The 19,039-nt window shown below is 43.4% G+C and overlaps 1 protein-coding gene across 7 annotated transcripts in view; it reads right to left on the bottom strand.

Moving 5' to 3' along the window:
* SRGAP2 (SLIT-ROBO Rho GTPase activating protein 2) overlaps window positions 1–19,039 on the bottom strand; it is a 235,114-nt gene that overhangs the window by 71,091 nt on the left and 144,984 nt on the right. For all 7 annotated transcript variants that reach the window (XM_058700480.1, XM_058700481.1, XM_058700484.1 and 4 more), the window contains exon 5: window positions 8,235–8,297. In XM_058700480.1, coding sequence (XP_058556463.1) covers window positions 8,235–8,297 — 63 coding nt within the window. The remainder of the gene's footprint in view (window positions 1–8,234; window positions 8,298–19,039) is intronic.

Here is a 19,039-nt window from a genome sequence, read left to right as displayed (position 1 = left end):
GGAGTAGTCTGCTTTTTGGACATTTCAGATACAAAATACGGAAGGAGACAGGCTCCAAAAGCTCTTTCTCCTGCTCTAGCATTCTAGGGGTCAGTCTGGTCTGCTTCGTGAAGATCGAACGCCCTTTCTCACGGGAACCAGAACAGCAGCAGCAATAATAATGGCAGTTATCATTTACTGAGCGTTTAGTATATGTTTGGCTCTGTGCTGAGTACTACACACCCGTCTTCTCATTTCATCCTTATAGCCACCCTGTGGTCTAGAAAACAACCCTAAGAAGACTATAGACCCACACAATAATTCAGGTAAGAGCCTAAGAAGGAATAAAACCCACATCAGATGAAATGAGAGCTGCCACGGGAAGGAATATATAAAAGGAGAGAAATATCGTTTTCAAATTCCCCGTCGAAGCAACCGTCTGGGAGTCCAATCTCTTTTCTTTTCTTTTTTTTTTTTATTTTATTTAATTTTTAAAAAATTTTTTTTTTTTTAATGTTTACTTATTTTTGACAGAGAGAGAGAGACAGGGCACGAGTGGGGGAGGGGCAGAGAGAGAGGGAGACACAGAATCCAAAGCAGGCTCCAGGCTCCGAGCTGTCAGCACAGAGCCCGACCCGGGGCTTGAACTCACGAACCGCGAGATCATGACCTGAGCCGAAGTCGGACGCTCCACCGACTGAGCCACCCAGGCGCCCCCCAATCTCTTTTCTTAATGAGGAGGCCAGGAAGCCTAGGACTTGTGTGTGTTTCCTCCCAAACATACTTCCAGCCACAAGGTGCCCACTCTTCCCTGCTGGAGCTCTCTGTTCCCACACAGGGGCCCCTAGCTCCTATCTAGGAATTAAAAGCGCTGATTGCAACTAAGCAAGCTGAAGTTCAAGAGTGCTGACATTTTGGTGCCGTGCGATTTCCTTGAGAGGGAGAAACAGAGTGTGGTAGCTGGGTGCATATGTGTGGGGGCAGGGGGTGCAGAGTGAACAACAGAGGAGAGTACGGGTATTATATTGATAATAACCTCTAGCACTTACTTATTAGTACGTGCTGTGTGTCAGAGGCTTTATGCGTGTTTTCTCACTTAACCCTTACAACAACTCTGTGAAAGATGCGATTATTTCCACTTGTAAATATGGGGAAACCAAGGCTGAAGGAGACAAACTATCCCAGCCAAGGACACACAGCTAGTAAATGGCAGAATCAGGATTCAAACCCAGGTCACCAAGTCCACATTCTTAGCCATTAGGCCCCCGTGTCTTCCTCGGAACAGGACCAGAGCTGGATTAGTTGGGAGGAAAGGTTAAGTTCAGTCAAGGCAGGTTTACAAAGAGGAGCTGGTTTTATTAATGGCTTCATATTAGAGCAGTGGTCTCAACTGGGGGCTAATCTGGAGGCATTTTTGATTGTCACCACTTGGGAGCTTGCTACTGGCATCCAGTGGGTAGAAGCCAGGAGGCTGCTAAACACCGTAGGCACAGGACAGCCCCCACAACAAAGTTGTCTGGCCCAAAATGTCCATGGTGCCAAGGCTGAGAAACCCTGGGTTAGAAGGACCTTATGGATGTACTGATTCTTTAGGATCAGCTAGAGGTGGTGGAAAGAATAAAGAATATTGGGGCATTGACAAAATCAAAGTACATTAGAGTTTAAAGGTCTCATTTTGGATACAGAGTATCTTAAATCATCTTCACCTTATTTTGGACCTGACATCACTTCCCATAATAAGATCAACTCTGTATATTGTCTACACAGGAGAACTGATATTTAACTGGTAGCATTAAAAGCCTTTCTAAGTAATTCAAATGGTCTTCCAGATTCCAGGCTGACTAAGAAGTGAGGAAGAGGCATCTGTTATCCTGTCTGAAGAAGGGTATTCAGGAGACCACATTTTCTTTCTTTTCATCTGAGTATGGATTCAACAGCTTGAATGAACAGTTACAAAAATGAATGATTTTTAAGAAAGCAGTTTTCCATTTCCTGAAGATGCATGATAAATAAAGAGGAAACACTATGAATAATAATAAAAATCAATGATTTATATTGCTCTTTTCCACCAAAGAACTCTCTCTTTTTTTTTAAAGCTTATTTATTTTCAGAGAGAAAGAGAGAGACAGCACCAGGAGGGAAGAGAGAATCCCAAGTAGGCTCTGTGCTGTCAGCGTAGAGCCCAATGTGGGGCTTGAACTCAGAACCGTGAGGTAATTACCTGAGCTGAAATCAAGGGTTGGATGTTTAACTGACTGAGTCACCCAGGCGCCCCTGAAGAACTCTCTTTAAAAGAGTAAAATACTACCTCATCTAAGAAACTATGAATTCTTAAGAGTAAGCATCACTTCTTTTGTGTTTTCTTCTCTTCTCCACAGTTGGGAAATGTGTCATCTACACAGTAGTAGTTTTACAATCAATGTGGTTGCCCCAATGACTTAATGACACTAAATCTCTCCTTTGGGGAAATATGGAAGAAGTATAACTAGTATCTTTCAACTCAACGCAAAACTGAGGTATCCAGAGGCCAAAGCTTGAATAAGTGATGCCAAAACAATTGGAGAAATAGGGAAGTCAAGACAGGACTTGGAGAAATATATACATAGTGAGGCAAATACAAACTAGGGAAAAAACTCAGAAGTCTAAATTCTCAGTTCTATGAAGAGAATTCACTTTACTTCAAAAAAACTAAATCTTAATTCATGCCTTAACTTTAATTCGTGCTTTCTCTCCAAGCCACACTAAAATCATAAAAAAGAGTTATTATTATTATTATTTTAGATATAAACTGAGGAAAACAAAAAGAATGAAAGCAACACATAAAAAGCAGGGAGGCAAATAGTAAATATCTACCAAACCTTAAACCAAAAGTAGGCAGAACCAAGAAGCAACCAGACTTATATCACAGAAGCTCTAAGGGGAACTGGTGGCAGTGAGATGAAGGTGAAGCTAAAACAAGAGAAACTGCTGGAAGCCCAAGAATCACTGGACTATCAGATCTCAACTCCTCCCCCTCCACAGTGAAGGACTAGAGGCTTATTTTTATAGGGAATCTATGGATTGGGAACACTGGGCTCAGCTGAGGATAGGGGTACTGAACTTAAAATAGGAGGATCACTGAAAATTCTATACTGAATATTGTAATGGCCTCAGCCTCTTCATAACTCAGACCTCAGACATAGGCAGGAGGTCAGAAAAGCCTTGTCTAGGGAATCTGACCATCCAAGATAAAAGACCTAGTAATACTGGTTATCAGGGCTTCCCCAAGGACACACCTCAGTCAGATCACAAAGTCCACATTCTTAGCCACTAGGCACCAGTGTCTTCCTCTGAACAGGACGAGAGCTGGATTAGTTGGGAGGAAAGTTTAAGTTTAGTTAACCAGAACTTCCAACCAGATTTTCAATGCCTTGCTTTTTCTTTAAATTTTTTATTTAATTTTAGAGAGAGAGAGAGTATGCATGCGAATGGGGGAGTAGCGCAGAGAGGAAGAGAGAAGGAGAGAGAAAGAGACAGAGAGAGAGAGAGAGAGAGAGAGAGAGGAGAGAGGAGAGAATCCCAAGCAGACTCCATGCTCAGTGTGGAGCCCGATGTGGGGCTCGATCCCATGACCCTGGGATCAGGACCTGAGCCAAAATCAACAATCGGACGCTCAACCAACTGAGCCACCCAGGTGCCCCAACACTGCCTCACTTTAAAATATGAAGGCAGCTAAAACTTACCAAACATTTAAGGAAAACATCTAATATGAAAGGCCAAGACCAAAACAAGCAATTTAGAGGGAACAGAAAGTATACAGAAGGGAAAAAGCTTCAAAAATAATCAATTATATCCCTAGAGAGATCAATGAAAAATTAAAAGACATTGTATAATGAAACAAGAACAGAATGCAGCAAAAAAGGAACATTTAGAGAACAATAAAGAGCTCTTGGCAATTAAGATTAAATTCAAATAATTTTCTAAGGAGCCGGACTTCGTGCCCTTCCTCTGGAAAGACATGCAAAAGTTATCACCTCATATTGTACTTGCTGCTTTACTTTTCTCCCTTCTATTAAAACTAAATGCCTTGAGTTCAGGGATATCTCTTATTTGTCTTTGTATCCCTAGTGCCTACTGCTGGAGACAAACAGTCAAGTAGAGTTGGGGGACTAGTAACAGATATGGTTTCAAAGGAGCAGGTGCTAAATACCAGTCTGCAGTGGCTCTGCCAGCAGACAGCTCTAGCACCAACTCAAGGAGTCATATATTCAGGGGGAGCACAGAAGCATAAAACATCTGGGGTGACAACAGCCCCTGTGTCCCAACACCTCTTCTTGCTTTCTCAGTTCTAGGGCTTACTTGACTCTTCCTACTTAGCCAATCCATGTGGCTTCAGTGCCCCCACATAGCCTCCTTCCTGTGGGCACTTGCTGAGCTTTTCCAGATACAACCAAGGCAGAGAATTCCAGAGTTCTTTGGGAAGCTGTGTGCCCCAAATTCAAAGGCATTCCTGGATCACCGGTCTGAAAATGAAAACCACTTATGCCACAGCCTATAAACTAGCCAATTCATTATGGAGGAAAAAATACATGGAAGAGAATTCTCACTAGGGTTGCTCTCTGAATGGCAGCTGTGGGAAGCAACCCCTGGCACAGAATGCCATGTCAGGGAAATCAAAGGTCCTTCAGGCAGAAAAGAGGAAGTACAGAGGGGCAGCTGGCCACTTATGGTGTGAGTCTGGGCCTCTTGCCCAAAGGCATCTTTATTTGGGAACACTCAGGCCCTGCCCCTTGGATCATCAAGGTTAAAAAGTACTTAAATTATAAACCTTTGGGTAATCAGTCTCCTAAAAAGAAATATTTTGGGCAATAGGGGAGATGCAAGCTAAGGAGAGTACTGAATATGGTGGGTTCCTTATATCCCTGGTTTCCTTTATTCCATGCCCACAAATAACTTCTATTGCCCACAGGGTCATTGAAACAAGAGGCCCTTTCCTGCCTTCCCAAAAAGCAAATAAGGCAAACCTCCTTATAAGATCTCCTTTGTTCTCCTCTTAACTCCTCTGACAGACAGAGGATAGAGAACATTCAGCAAGTAGCTTCCCAAAGCCAGCATATAATAGTGCCATGTAACTACTTGATGAAACCATCGTCCCATGCAGGGTGACCAATCATCCTGGCTTACCAAGGACTTCCCTAGGTTTAGCACTCAAAGTTTCATGCCCCTGAAAACCCTTCATTCCTAGGAAAACTGGGATAGTCAGTCACCCTAATGCCATGGTGCCTGACTGGGGCCAGTCCTACACTTATCTCACCCCACAGAGGAAGAAACTCATAATTCTGTTCTCTGAACTTGCTAATGGCCTATAGAATCTGCAAACTTACTTGACCCTTAACTACTGCCTAATATTTTTGGAAGTATGACTGGAGATCTCAGTATATGAAGTATGTGGAAAGCATGGGACATCCCCCAGGATCATATAACTAGTGGCAGATCAGGTAGAATCTGGGTTGCCTACTTCAGAAGATTCTAGTCACTAGATGAAGGTTTTTCAATCTTGGTACTATTGACATATTAGGCAAGATAATTCTTTGTTGCAGGGGGCTACCCCATGCATTATAGGATTTTAGTTGCATCATGAACTCTAGCACACCCCTACCCCAGTTGTGACAACCAAAAATGTCTACAGACATTTCCAGATGTCCCCCTGGAGAAAAAAATCACCATGCTTGCAAATCACTATACTAGACCCTTCTGGTTTCCCTCGAACTTTCCAGTGTTCTCTACTCTTTCTTCCCTTCTCACTGCTAGAGGAAAAGAACAAACTTTAATTTTGGCCTTGGCCAAATTGACAAATTAAAAGAGTGTGTATCTAGGGATAAAAGGTACAGCATAGGGAATACAATCAATGGTATTATAATAGTGTTGTATGGTGACAGATGGTAGCCATACTTGTGAGCACAGCATAACGTGCAGATTTGTTGAATCACTATGTTGTATGCCTGAAACCAACATAACATTGTATATCAACTATGCTTCAATAACAAATATAATAAAATAAAAATAAAAAGAGTGTATACCAATTCATCTCATGGCAACAGACTCCATGCCCAGCCAATTCTCTGGTTTGCATGCCAGCAGGAAGATTTTAAGCTCTGCGTGGAGCAGGAAAGCACTGGCCAATGCTGGACTGCCTGAAGACCAGAGTCCAAGCTGCCAGTTCAGCCCCCTCAAACCAGAGCGGCAAGTTCTCTGGTTTTCTTCCTCATTCCTGCATGAATTATGCCCTTTCCCTTATGTATGTATGTATGTATGTATGTATGTATGTATGTATTTATTATTTTAAATGTTTATTTCTGAGAGATAGACAGAGACAGGGGCGGGGGGGGGGGGGGGAGGGGAGAGAGAGAGGGAGACAGGCTCCAGGCTCCGAGCTGTCAGCACAGAGCCTGACGTGGGGCTAGAACTCACAAACTGTGAGATCATGGCCTGAGCTGAAGTTGGATGCTCAACCAACTGAGCCACCCAGGTGCCCCTTCCTTATTTAAATATTTTTTAAAAATCATAGGATATTAGGAGATCTTGGACTCCGAGCAAAGCCAATGGATCCTCAGACACTGTTCTTTCACTGCTACCCCAAGTCCCACTGCAGAAGCAGCAAACTGGGTTTGAACTAGTTTGGGGTTTGTTGCTTGTTCATCCTGTGCCTCCCCAGAAAGAATAAAGAGCAGAGGCCCAAGATACTTGCAAAAAAATAAAAAGATTCATATAATGACTGAATGTGTCAAATTTTATCTTAGTGAATTCTTTGCCAGGATATGGGAGTAATAGGGTGCCTAGAAGATGCTCTAAAAATAAAGAGCAGAAGTAAAGCATTACAAAGACAACAGGGTTCAGGAAAACACATCTAGTCTGTAAATGGTTCACATCAACACACTTCTGTTTTTATAAAGAGCTTTAACTGCACTTGAAAGAAATGAAAACTTGGGAGTTGAACCAAAGAGTACCATCTATCTGCTCTCCTTCAGAGCAGAAGAGTCACACAGCAGAATTCCAAACAAACTGAGCGTCACTGGAGACCAGTCTGATGACTACTCTATCCTATTTACTTGTTCAATAGTTGCCATGACAAAATGGCCACACCTAGGCTTTTGGATCAAGAACATGGAATTCTCTGATCCCAAATGTCTGTGATGCATGTCACCACTGCCTGTCTTCCTGTGAATTAGAAAGAAAGAAAGAAAGAAAGAAAGAAAGAAAGAAAGAAAGAAAGAAAGAAAGAAAGAAAGAAAGAAAGAAAGAAAGAGAAAGAAAGGAAAGAAAGAAAGAAAGAAAGAAAGAAAGAAAGAAAGAAAGAAAGAAAGAAAGAAAGAAAGAAAAGAAAATGCAGTGAATAAGCAAGTAAACACAGGAAATCAATTTCACCTTCCCAACAGGATGGGGGCAACCCCAGAGACTGACAGCAAAGGCCGGGCACAGGCCAGCTGAAGAAGGGGGCCTTGAAAGGCTTTAGCTGTATAATCAAAATATTCCTTGTACGGCAACAGGAATTTCCTTGGTGTGCATATGTGTTCTAATTATATTTAACTAAACACGGCTAGGGAGAAAACCACCACCACCTTCCAGTGCATGAAGAAATACATCAGCCACAGGCATCATGTGCCTAAAGTGCCAGTCATTTCAAAACAGATTGTATTTTCTTCTCCAAACCTGAAGCCTGCCTCTTCACTGAGGTTTGGCCTTTATAAAACCCCGGGGAGTCAGTGCAAAGCTCTCTCTGCCTGAATCGGCCCCTTAGATTGGGGGCATTTAGGCCTCTGTGCTTCCCTCTAGAGCACCCGCTCTGGTCTCAAACCCATAGATCAATGCAAGAACTGATGCAAAACCTTGCACATCAAGTCCTTTCCAACAGACACATATTAATGGTACGATGCACACTATGTTCTTTGCCATTAGGTTTGGGGTTCCTGGTTTGCTGCTAATGGGAGTCAGTTGTACTGATGAGAGGCCTTGGCTGGTCTCTGGCGATGATGCCCCCACGAAGGCAGAGTTAGTTCGCGCAGCCAAGGAGGGATCTTATTCTGAGAGTGTTGATTTGGCTCACTCAGATTTGAAAGTAAGAGTGTGAAGAAAGAAATGGGTGGAGTCACCCCCAATGGGGACCATGCACTGCCCTCAACCTCAGCTCAGTTCTGTTGCTGATGTGACTATGGCCACGAGCTGCCAAATGCTGCTTCCCTCTGCTTGTTAAAGAGCCAGGCACCCATATGATTTACCGAGTAGAGCTCATTCAGGACCTTCATCAAATCATCTTGGAGCTGCTGGCCGACTTCTTTACTCTGCAAGGAAAGAGGAATGAAGGTTAATAGGGAAATAGAAGGAGGGTGGAGGGGGCGACAAAGGCAAGAGCAACACTGGCTCTACAACTAACACAGACTCAATTAAGGCCCATTATTTAATCCAGCAAATCAGATAACCACTCCGATCCGACCCAATTACGGTCAGATTACTCAAAGAGTTTTAATAAAATGAAATGCGCCCCTTCTATAGCCTAGCTAAGGCAATCATGTGGAGGCCAAGTGGGTAGAGGCTTTGATTTTTCGATTGGTCTTCAAAGGGCAGGCCTAAAAGCCACCTCCTAACTAGCAACTATTGTTTCTCTGAGACTTGCAGTCGAGCCTTCCTGAGAATCAAGACTTCCTGGATGCAAGTCAGATATGAAATAGGATGAGAGAGAAAGAAGCATATAAACATCCAAGGACTTCAAAGTACCTGACTAAAGACCTCCCAGCAGGAAGGGGTTATTTGTCTTATTTGATTTACTTCTACCCCAACCCCCCAGGGCAGTAGTACCCCAATAATGACTCTGGTGTGCAGATTAGCTAACGCTCCTCAATCCTGATAATGGATGTTAAGGGGTCTCCAGCCGGCCAATCCTAAGTGGCAGTGGCTCTTGGGTTCTTTGCTGCTGCCATTGAGGGCTGGCATCTCACCACCCAGATGGAATAGCAGAAATAAGGAAGAATGAAGAAGCAGGAAGGAAAAAAGAGCCACGCCTTCTATATACTGAGTGGGTTTTTTTTTGCCGAGCCCAAGGGAGCAGGGGCTAAAACACTGATTGGCATCACTGGGTCATGAGGGGAAGCCCTCATTTTATCTTCTGCCAGCTCTATTTCTTTCCTACAAATCAGATACCAACAGTGACCTTCTAACAAAAGGAAGAATACTACCCATGGCACCGCTCAGCTCCCGGGCAAAGAAAGGAAGAGTTCTTGCATGTCAGAAACATAGCCCTTTATGATCCTGCTTTTTCAAGATGTATGATTATAAAACCATTTTTTTCCTGATTACAAAAGGAGTATATGTACTGTAATTAATAAGAACACTGGAAAAACAAAAATACACACACACAAAAGAAAACAGTAGAAAACATCAAAAAAGAAAAAGTAACTTAATTCCTACCACTAAGAAATCACCCCTCTAGACTTTATTTTTCAAATCTTTTTGGTACGATTTTCGTGAAATGGGGGTTGCATTATACACACTGGAACTTAACTTACTCACTTAAATAAATGTTGTAAATAGTTCCCTACGTGTTATTCTTCCAGAAAATTATAAGAGATTATATTGACGTAGCTCCTATTCTTGGACATTTACTTTGCTTATAAATTTTTATGATAAAACACACTGTATTCATTTACTTTGTGCATAAGCTTTGCGCACACCTTTCATTATTTTCTCCTAGAAGTAACATTGCTGAGTCGAAGACTACTCATTGATGCACCAGAAGCACATGTGCATGTTGCTTCACTTTTTTCCTCTTGACAAGTTGACATGATGTCCTGTTGTGATTGGTAGTCTTTTTGATCGTAATGAGCCATTTTCATTTCTCTTTAATGCTTTGCCATTTTCTACGAAGGAATTAATTATGGAATATAACATGTGTGACCTTTGTGGCGGCTACACCGGACTCATTACACCTGGCTGTGTGGAAATGGGCGGAAGGAGCCCTGAATGAGCAATCACAAGATTCCCCTACTCCTGGCTCCTCCACCATCAAGAAGATAACTTTGAACAACACGATTAATCTCTCTCTGGGCCTCTCTTTTCCTTTCCATAAAATGAAAGGCTAACACATCCTAAGGCCCTTCCTAACCTCTGCCATTCTATGATTCTTCACGATCTTTTGCCTGGCTTCTTGAGTCCACGTTAGATTCAACCATTGCCCACTTCAGGGTATGGTTGGTTGGCTTCATTCCGCACAGTAGGAGATGGTGAGCGAGTTCCCCTTCGGGACTGAGACACTCTACAAAATGGATGGCTTCGGGCGTATCTTGCCAGTCTTAAATTTACCATTCCCAAATGTCTCTCATTCAATGCCCTCAACCACTGGAAGAAGCCACAAGAGGAAATGCCTTTCATCTAGAATCTCACATACCAGCCTCTCCTTCCCATCATGAAGGGAGCTGAGCTCCGCTGAAGCAGCAGAGATCCAAGGAGGTGAAGTGAGGCAAAATGACTCACCAACCAGCCCCAGAGTCAGCAACAAGGCCAGGAAGTGACCACGAGTATCACTTCCAAACACCCTGCCCTCTGGCCTCCAAGCCAACTCCCTTGTCAGCCACCCATCCTCCCTTACTGCCTCCTTGTGTTTAAATGGTAGAGGTTCCTGGAGAAAGCTCCCATTCCTCTACCCAGTTGCTTGCCCATGACTTAAATAACTTAGCCGCAGGAGGAGGGGGGGAGGGGAAGGGAGGAGGGGAAAAAAAGCATAACCAATAAAAAAGCAATTAAGCCCAGGCAGATGTTTCCTTTCGTGTACCGATTAGTTGGAAAAGGACCGACTCAACTATTATCCCTGTTTATTTGAACAGGCTGCCGAAGCGGATTCTGACTTACGGCTCCCTGTGGCTGAGGGCTGGGCTGGGAACACACGTGAAGCTAGCCCAGTCAAAGTGTCCAAGAGAGCCCCTGGCAATCAGGAACAATTCTGACACAAGTAGAGAGTCAGGAACTAGCCAGTGCTTCCCTCTCCTCTCTCGGATGCTCAAAGGCCACCCATTCTCTGTTTCGGAAACCTTCACTGTGTGCCTCTGGGGACAGCGTGGGGACAGCGTGGCCCCAGCGTGCCAGGAAGGGCTTCCGTGCTGGCCGGCCACTGTGGAAGGGTTGTAGCTGGGAAGCTACAAGGGGGCCCCACCCAAAGACAAAAGGGACATTTAATCCTGGGAACAACAAAACCTGATGAGAATGAAGTCTGCAGGGCTCTTCCGTTCCCTCCTAAAAACATGCAACGGGTTTCTAGGCAGGGAGGAAAAAGACTTTACAGAGCAGTCTTTGTGCCCTATCACACAGCCTGCATCTCTTTTCTTTAAAATTTCTTGGAAGAGAATGAGTCATCTAAACATTGCAGGAAACCAAATAGAAGTCGAGGGGAAAAATTACTTTGGGCAAAGTTTTTCTCTTAAATGTTTGCATAGTAATCTTTGCCTGGAAAAAAAATAAGATGCCTAAATTTAGAATAGAGATGTGGCACAGTTAACAATGCGGGTTCCATGGGATAGGAAGTGCAATGGTGTCTTAGGCGGGGATCTTTTATTTTGAAACTCACCACAACTGCGCCAGCCAGAGCGTGTTTCCCGGGGCCCCCACTCTGCCTGCTGCTGGGGTGGAGCTGATCCGGAAGGCAGTGAGATTGCTACAGCTCCTGCCAGCTGTGCATTTACAAAATGGGCAGGGAATCCTCCTTTTCCAACAGAGAACAGCACTGGATGACACAAACGAAATGCACAGCCGCATTTCCCCAAGACTGGAATCTTCCAAAGCCACCTCACTCAAAGAAAGGGGACAGCGGCAGAAATGCAAAGGAACAAGAAAGAGGCTACTCGGTCTTGGGCTGCCTGACGCTAAGGCTGGTCACTCTTCTTTGGATGGATGCATCTCCTGAGCTTGGATGGCTTTGTCTATTAGCATTTCCCAAAGAATGCACAGGATGAAAGGGCTTTCAAACTGGTCCTCATCCCGGGAGATTACCTCTTACCTTGTCTGTAGCTGTTTTGCTTAGCAAATAGTGGGGTGGGTGGGCCATTGTTCGTGGCCTATTCCATCTATTCTACATCTACACCACAAAGCCGTATTATTTGACAGGCACAAAATCACCCCGTTTGTATGAAAGAAAAAAAGAGGAAGGCATGCCTCTGCCATGTGGTGAGAGCTAATTTCGGCCCCATCCCAAGGCTTAGCCTGTCAGCAGGTAGAAACAGTAGGGTCATTTAGCTCTCTGCCGATTAGCCCGTGTCAGCAGTTTTCCAAAAAAGAATCCAATTTTCAAGGGCACGTATCTCCCTTCGCCAGTGCTGGCACCCCCACCCCCAAAGATATTTCTGAGGCCAACCGTTAAAAGATCCAGTTTAAAACTGAATTTACATTCACAGGTTTCAGAGGAAAGGGACATGAACCCTATACAAAGCTCTGGCAGCAGGAGGAGTGCCACCAGATGCACAGTGACAGTTTCAGGGGCACTCGTTCGGCACTTCAAAGAGGCCAAGTTTCATGGGCTGGAGCTTCGCCTGAAATGCTATTGGTGGGGAGGACAGGGGTAAAAGGAGTGGGTGTTTGGCAGTGGGTCCGGTGGCAGGGGACGGTGGACACTGTCTGGCCTCTCCCCTACCCGCCTCAGCCCATCTAAACAAGTGGTGCCGTGTGAAGTTGTGGGCGAGGGAGGGTGGTGATCCCGGAGGTGAGAGCTCAGAAATGATGTCTAGATTTCTCCCCCCGCCGCAACACTTGTGTATATGCAGAGGGACTCTTTGTACTCGGCATGCGCTCATTAAGATACCACGCGAGGGCTCCAGGAAGGCTGTGCTTCAGTTACGACTTAATACTCTGGGGAGCCCAAGGTAGTATAAAATACAAAATATATTGAATTGCAGAACTTTTACAGAGAGGTAGGCTGGGAGCTGGCATAAGAGGGACACTTAAAGTGCTTTTGCCTTCTAAAGACAGGGTAGACCGGGATTTCAAAATGCACATTTTTAAAGTTGCAATCCAGTACATCATAGTGTGTCTACAATAAAGGTACCTACTATGCGCAGTGCACTCTGCTCATGCCTACTCTTTTCTCTTCTCTCCTGTGTGTTTTTTTTTTTTAAGTTAGCCATAACTCACTAAGTGCAGTTTACAACTCATTAATGAATCATTATACACAGGTTTAAAATGACTGGGTACGCTGTAATTGTAGAATTAATAAAGAAAATAGTGGGTCAGGGACTGGAGCCCACCAACCAAGACAAGCACTAAATGACTCGCCCTCTCAAGGTGGCCGATCGGGTGTCGGGAAGCAAGTTCAATTCCTAGATCTTGGCGAGAGGGAAATGCTGGATTTCAAGGAGTGAGCAATAAAGAGTCTGTTGGCAAAATATTTATAGAAGGCCTATTATGTGTGAAGCACTTGTGGTTTGACTGGGAATACGGCAGTATACAAAACAGTTTAAAATTTACAATCCACTGAGAAAGATGGACATTAATCTGATGTCAGATTACCATAACTATCAGAACACAATTCTTGCAGTCTCAAAGGCATTATTAGAAATGGAATTTCTTAAGCCAGTTTTCTATTCAAGATCAGTATTTTTTTTCTATCTCAGCAAACAGGTTTCCGCACTTCAACCTAACCCCAGAGCAAGCTAGATGATGAATCTAGCGTGCCAGAGCAGAAATCCAACTTCAAAAAAAAAAAAAAAAAAAAAAAAAAAAAATCTAGCTACTATACAGCATATCCCTTTTCTTTGAATTTGCCTTTCTAAGTGATAATAGATATTTCAGGTTATAATGACATTGCTTCATTATAAGTGACTCCCAAAGTGGGCACATTCCACTTTCAAAGAATCTCTTGAGCTTGTCAGCACCTGTAAAAACCAATCTCACCAGTGGCTCCTTCACTTCGAAGTGAACGGGTCTGGTTAAGCGCTCCCAGTGACGAGAGTCATAACTTAGAAGAAAATGTCCGAAACCTGATAGTCTGAGACTCAATACCTGTCTCCGAATTCGCCTTCTAACACAACTAGTTTCTCAATTAGATTCTTGTTTAATTATCTGGATTACTTAGACTAAACAACAACAAAAACTAGATTACAATTTTTGAAGCACCTCTCTGTCTCCCGTGGTGCCTGGCCCACTGCTTTGTGTATAGGAGACATGAAGTAACAAGCCGTTGAATCAATTAGATCAAGTTTTAGCTTAAACGCTGTGCTTTCACACAACAACAAGAAAAAAATATACAGTTGCCTTCTCTTCATGCAGATTATTAAAAGCGGAAACATCAGAAGTTGCCCACATATGCTCCCTCACAGTTGAGCGCAAAAAAGGTGAAATGGCTTTTCCAGGATCACACAGCTGTTTGGTATCCTGTCTAGGACCACATGCCATACTGGAAGAGGGTGAAGAAACATGCAGGCTCTGGGTGGGGCGGGATTTGAATCCTTCCACTACGTGATCGCATGACCTTGGGTAAACTACAACTGCCCCATGCCTTAGTTTCCACATCTGCAAAACAGGGTAATAATGAGATAATCCAGGTAAAGTCCTTCAAACAGAACCTAGCACTTAGGATGCTCAAGAAAGCTCTTCTTATATTAGAATCCAGTCCTCTTAACACAGATTTGAGCGGTCTTTCTACCACCCTGTGCTCCTTATGTGTCCTCGGAACACATTAATGATCATGATGTGTGGAACTGGGAAGGTCCCGGAAGCTAATCCCCAGGCAGGGATGCAGCTAAATCTCTCAGATGGAAGAGCTCTAGCAACATACAGGGAAGAAGAATCTTTGCTTTTCCTTATGCCTGCTGCTGCGCCATCTATTCTCCGTGGTGTCAGTAAGAACCAAGGTAACAATGACTCTGAGAAATATGCAGTTTTCCTGAGAAGGGAACAAAGAGGTGTTGAGCCAAAAGGAGGAAATTGGGGGAGGGGGGGAGGGGGGTAGAGAGGTGGTATAGAAGGAAAATAAGGAGGATAGAATTACTTTTTATCCCTTCAGGAAGATTAAAGAGAAAAAATCCTTCTCAACTGTGCAACTGGGACTTCGTTCAATTGGGGTCATAAATTAAATGTCGGGAGGTAGGAGCCCCCTACCGCCTGGGTCAGCAAAGTCAAAGACTGCCCATTACCAAGTTCTGGTTCAATGAAATCCAGGGGCTTTCTCCTCCAGGGCACTTGTTTCTGAAAGCCATTTCTTTAAGGTTTTTCCAGAAGTTCTGCAATGTCTGACTAGTCAGACTTAATAACCACAGTAATGCTAGTGGCCCTGGGAGAAAATCCATTCCTTGGCATGACCGTGAACTCTGCAGATTCAGTTCCTACCTTCCACGGATGCTCGCTCTGCTCTGTTGCAAGTAACCAGAACCTCTTGCCACGGAAACACCTAATTCAGGTAAGACTGACTCCCACTGGACTGGGGCAGAGTCATGGGATGGGGCTGGGGGCCAGGAAGAGGCTGGAGGCCCTCTGCTCTCCCAAGATCTCAGATGGCACAGACTAAAACACAGTCCTGTAACAACTTGAATGTTCCCCTATAGCAGTTTCTATCTCTTACAATGACCGATTATAAAACTAAGAAAATAAGCTGAAGGCAACATCCTTTAAAAGGAAAGAGACAACTAAGTCTGAGGCTTCATTTCTTAAATCACCACTGTGAGCCTTTTCTTGGCAAATTTCCATCTTTAACTCTTCTGGATAATGATTTTAGCAGAAGTGTAGTAATTGTCTTCAGGCTCTGATCTCTAGTGCCAAAGCATTTCTTGAGGTCATGTTGAAGATCTCCCAGGCAGGACACTAAAGTCATAGAAATGGTGTCTAGGTAACTGTGGTGCCCTGGGTAGGCCAGGACACAGGGGACAAAAGACACAAAGGCAAACAGGCAACATGAGAGCACAAATCTCTCAGCAACTGTAAAATGAACGCGGGAGAAAAAACAATCAATGGCTTGGAACTGGGCAAGAAGCAGCGGTGGGGGGTGGTGTGGGGGGGGAGCCAGAATGATAAGGTGCTTGCAAGCATATGCCCTCCCACAATAAGGAATTCCAGGAGCTGGGGGATGGGAAGAATGCCTGTGTGGCTCCCAGATGGCTGGGAAAAGGTTGGGAGAACAGGAGTTAATAGAGCTCATTTGAAAGTTGGCAGCGTGAACACCGAGAGGAGGGCGGCCTGGTAGGAAGTAAAAGAGTCAGCAGCACCCGTACAGGAAATGCCTGGGGCACTGGGAAGATCGCTGATTAAATGCTTTAAGAAAGGGGAACCCAGAGGCAAAGTCAATTCGTTGAAGGATCTGTGTAGTTTTAGTACTTTGGAGATGCCATAGAATCCCACTGTTGAGAGAGAAGAACCTCCAGGGGGTTCATTTAAGGGAGAGACCATTTTCTCGACACTGCAGGTGCCAGAGCTGTACCCGAGGGTTGCATTAAATCAACTCTAGGAGACTAAGTAGAGCTCCCTATTGGCACAGCGTTAGAATGCATTTCCTTGGGGCTGGGTGCAGGCCTGGACTGGCCAACTTTCTTTGGACACTGAGGTGGTGTGCAAACTCTTGTCTCTGTCAGCACTCAGTCCACGTTGCCACTCCCATCAGGCATGTTCCGCAGACAGTAAAAAAAAAACCCCTATACCCTTGGAGGAGGGCACCTTCCCTCTCACCAGTACCTCATTCCTGATGAAAAATCACTGAATTGTGAGAAGGAAAATGTCCAGAGTTTGAAACTGGCAATTTCCAATCTCCAGCTCTGATTTTTCGCCTAAGTGCTTCGATTTTTCCTCTTTGATTCAGACTTTATAAAATGTTCCAGGTACACTTGAGAAGCATGTGTATCTGTCTGCAGCTAGGCACAGTGCCCATATAGGTCACTCAGGCAAAGTTTGCTAGCTGTTTTTTCAAATCTCTGTATCTTTATTTAATTTATTTTGGTCTAATTGGTTAATCATTCATCAAGACAGGTGAACTAAATCTCCCACTGGGATTGATGATTTATCTGTTCATTCTGTTCATTTTTGACTTATATATTTTAAGATTATGTTATTAAGTATATACCGTTTTCTGGTGAAAATGTCTACCATTATCTCTAATAATACTTTCCGAATTAAAATCCACTTGGTCTGATTTTAGGAGGGCTCTCTTTTCCCATCATTCTGCTTTAAATTTTTCTATAACCTTATACTTAAGTCATGTGTCTTCTCTTATAAGCAACAGATAATTCAGTTTTGCTCAAAATCTCTTTGACGATCTTTTAATTTTACACGAGTCAATTTACCTTTACAATTAACTGATGTGTTTAAATCCACCAACTGGCTATATGCCATTTGTTCCACCTATCTCCAGAGCCTCCTTCCCTTATTTTTTATCTTCTTTTTCTTTTCCATTTTTAAAACTTCAGTGGAAGTCACCCTTCTGGTATATTCTATGTGTTTTGAGAAACCCACCACAATTAAAACACTGAACAGGTCCGTCATCCATCAAAAACAATCTCTCATGCTGTCCCTTCATAGTCAAAGTCCCTGCATCCCTAACCCCTGGAAGCCACTGCTGTTGTTCTAGATCCCAACAGTTTTGCCTTTACCAGAATCGTTCTTACCTTCTTTGGGGCCATTTCTTACTAACTGAATCTTCTCTTAGATTGGTAGCGGTGCTATTTCTATAGTGGTAACCCTAAATTACAATATACATATCCGTGACTTGTCAAAGTCTAATATAAATCAATACTCTTACTGCTTTTTGCACAATATTATTAAACCTATTTCCCCACCCACACCTACAGATAGATTCTATTGCTGTCATTTACACTAATTTTATATCTGCTTATCACCTCACCTGAAATTATTATTTTTTTAACAGTCAATATTCATTTAGATGTACAATATTTCTTTTCCTGCATCTCAAGGCTTCTATCTGGGATCATTTTCTTTCTGCATAAAGAATAACATTTAGGGGCACTTGCATAAAGAATAACACTGGACTTCGGCTCAGGTCATGATCTCACGGTTCATGGGTTCAACGCCCGCATCAGGCTCTGTGCTGACAGCTCAGAGCTCAGAGCCTGCTTCGGATTCTGTGTCTCCCTCTCTCTCTGCCCCTCCCCTGCTCATGCTCTGTCTCTCTTTCTCTCAAAAATAAACATTAAAAAAAAAAAAATACCGTTGAGTATTCCTTTTAGTCCAGGGCTGCTGGTGATAAATTCTCCAAGTTTTTACTTGCCTGAAAATGTCTAGTTCACTTTCATTTTTGGAAGACAGTTCTTTCAGCTTTTCATTCCATTGTCCCCTGTCTTCCACTATTTCTGCTGAGTGTCACCTGTCAACCTTGCTCCCTTGGAGGTAATGTGCCTTCTCCCCTCTCGAGCTGTGTTAAAGATTTAGATGGTCTCTGTCATGGTTCTCAGCAATTTTACTAGGATGCGCCTCCACTTTAATTTTCTTTGTGCTTCTCCTACATGGGGCTCATAATGCTTCTTCAACCCGCAACTTGAAGTCTTTCTCTAGTTTGGGACAATTCACAGTCACTATCTCTTCAAACATTGTTTCTACCCATTCTCTTTGTTCTCTTCCTTCTGGAACTTCACGTGTATGCATGTTAGGCCCACTCACCATATCCCACAGGCCTCCTATGCTCTTTTTTTCATTTTCCATCCTTTTACCTCTCTAAACTTCAGTAGATACATTTTTTTCCAACATGTCTTTCAGTTCACTAATTCTTTATTCAGCTTTGTCTAATCTGTGTAATCCATGCATTGAGCTCTTTCTTTTAGTTACTTTATTTTTTTCAGTGCTAAAATCTGAGTCCTCCTTTTTTTTAATAAAAATAAAATTCACATACTACAATTCACCATTTTAAAGTGTACAATTCAGTGGGTTTTAGTAGATCCATAAGGTTGTGCAATAATCACCACTATCTAATTCCAGAACCTTTCATCACCCTACAAAGAAATCTCATAACTGTTTAGTACTCACTCCCACCCCTCCACCCCCACCCCCAGCTGCTGGTAACCATGAATCTACCTTCTGTCTCTATGGGTTTTTCCCATTTTGGGTATTTCCT

The sequence above is a fragment of the Neofelis nebulosa genome, chromosome 15 (genome assembly GCF_028018385.1).
Source record: "Neofelis nebulosa isolate mNeoNeb1 chromosome 15, mNeoNeb1.pri, whole genome shotgun sequence".
NCBI lineage: Eukaryota > Metazoa > Chordata > Mammalia > Carnivora > Felidae > Neofelis > Neofelis nebulosa.
Note: the sequence above shows the minus strand (reverse complement) of the source record. Positions and strands in the feature narration are given on the sequence as shown.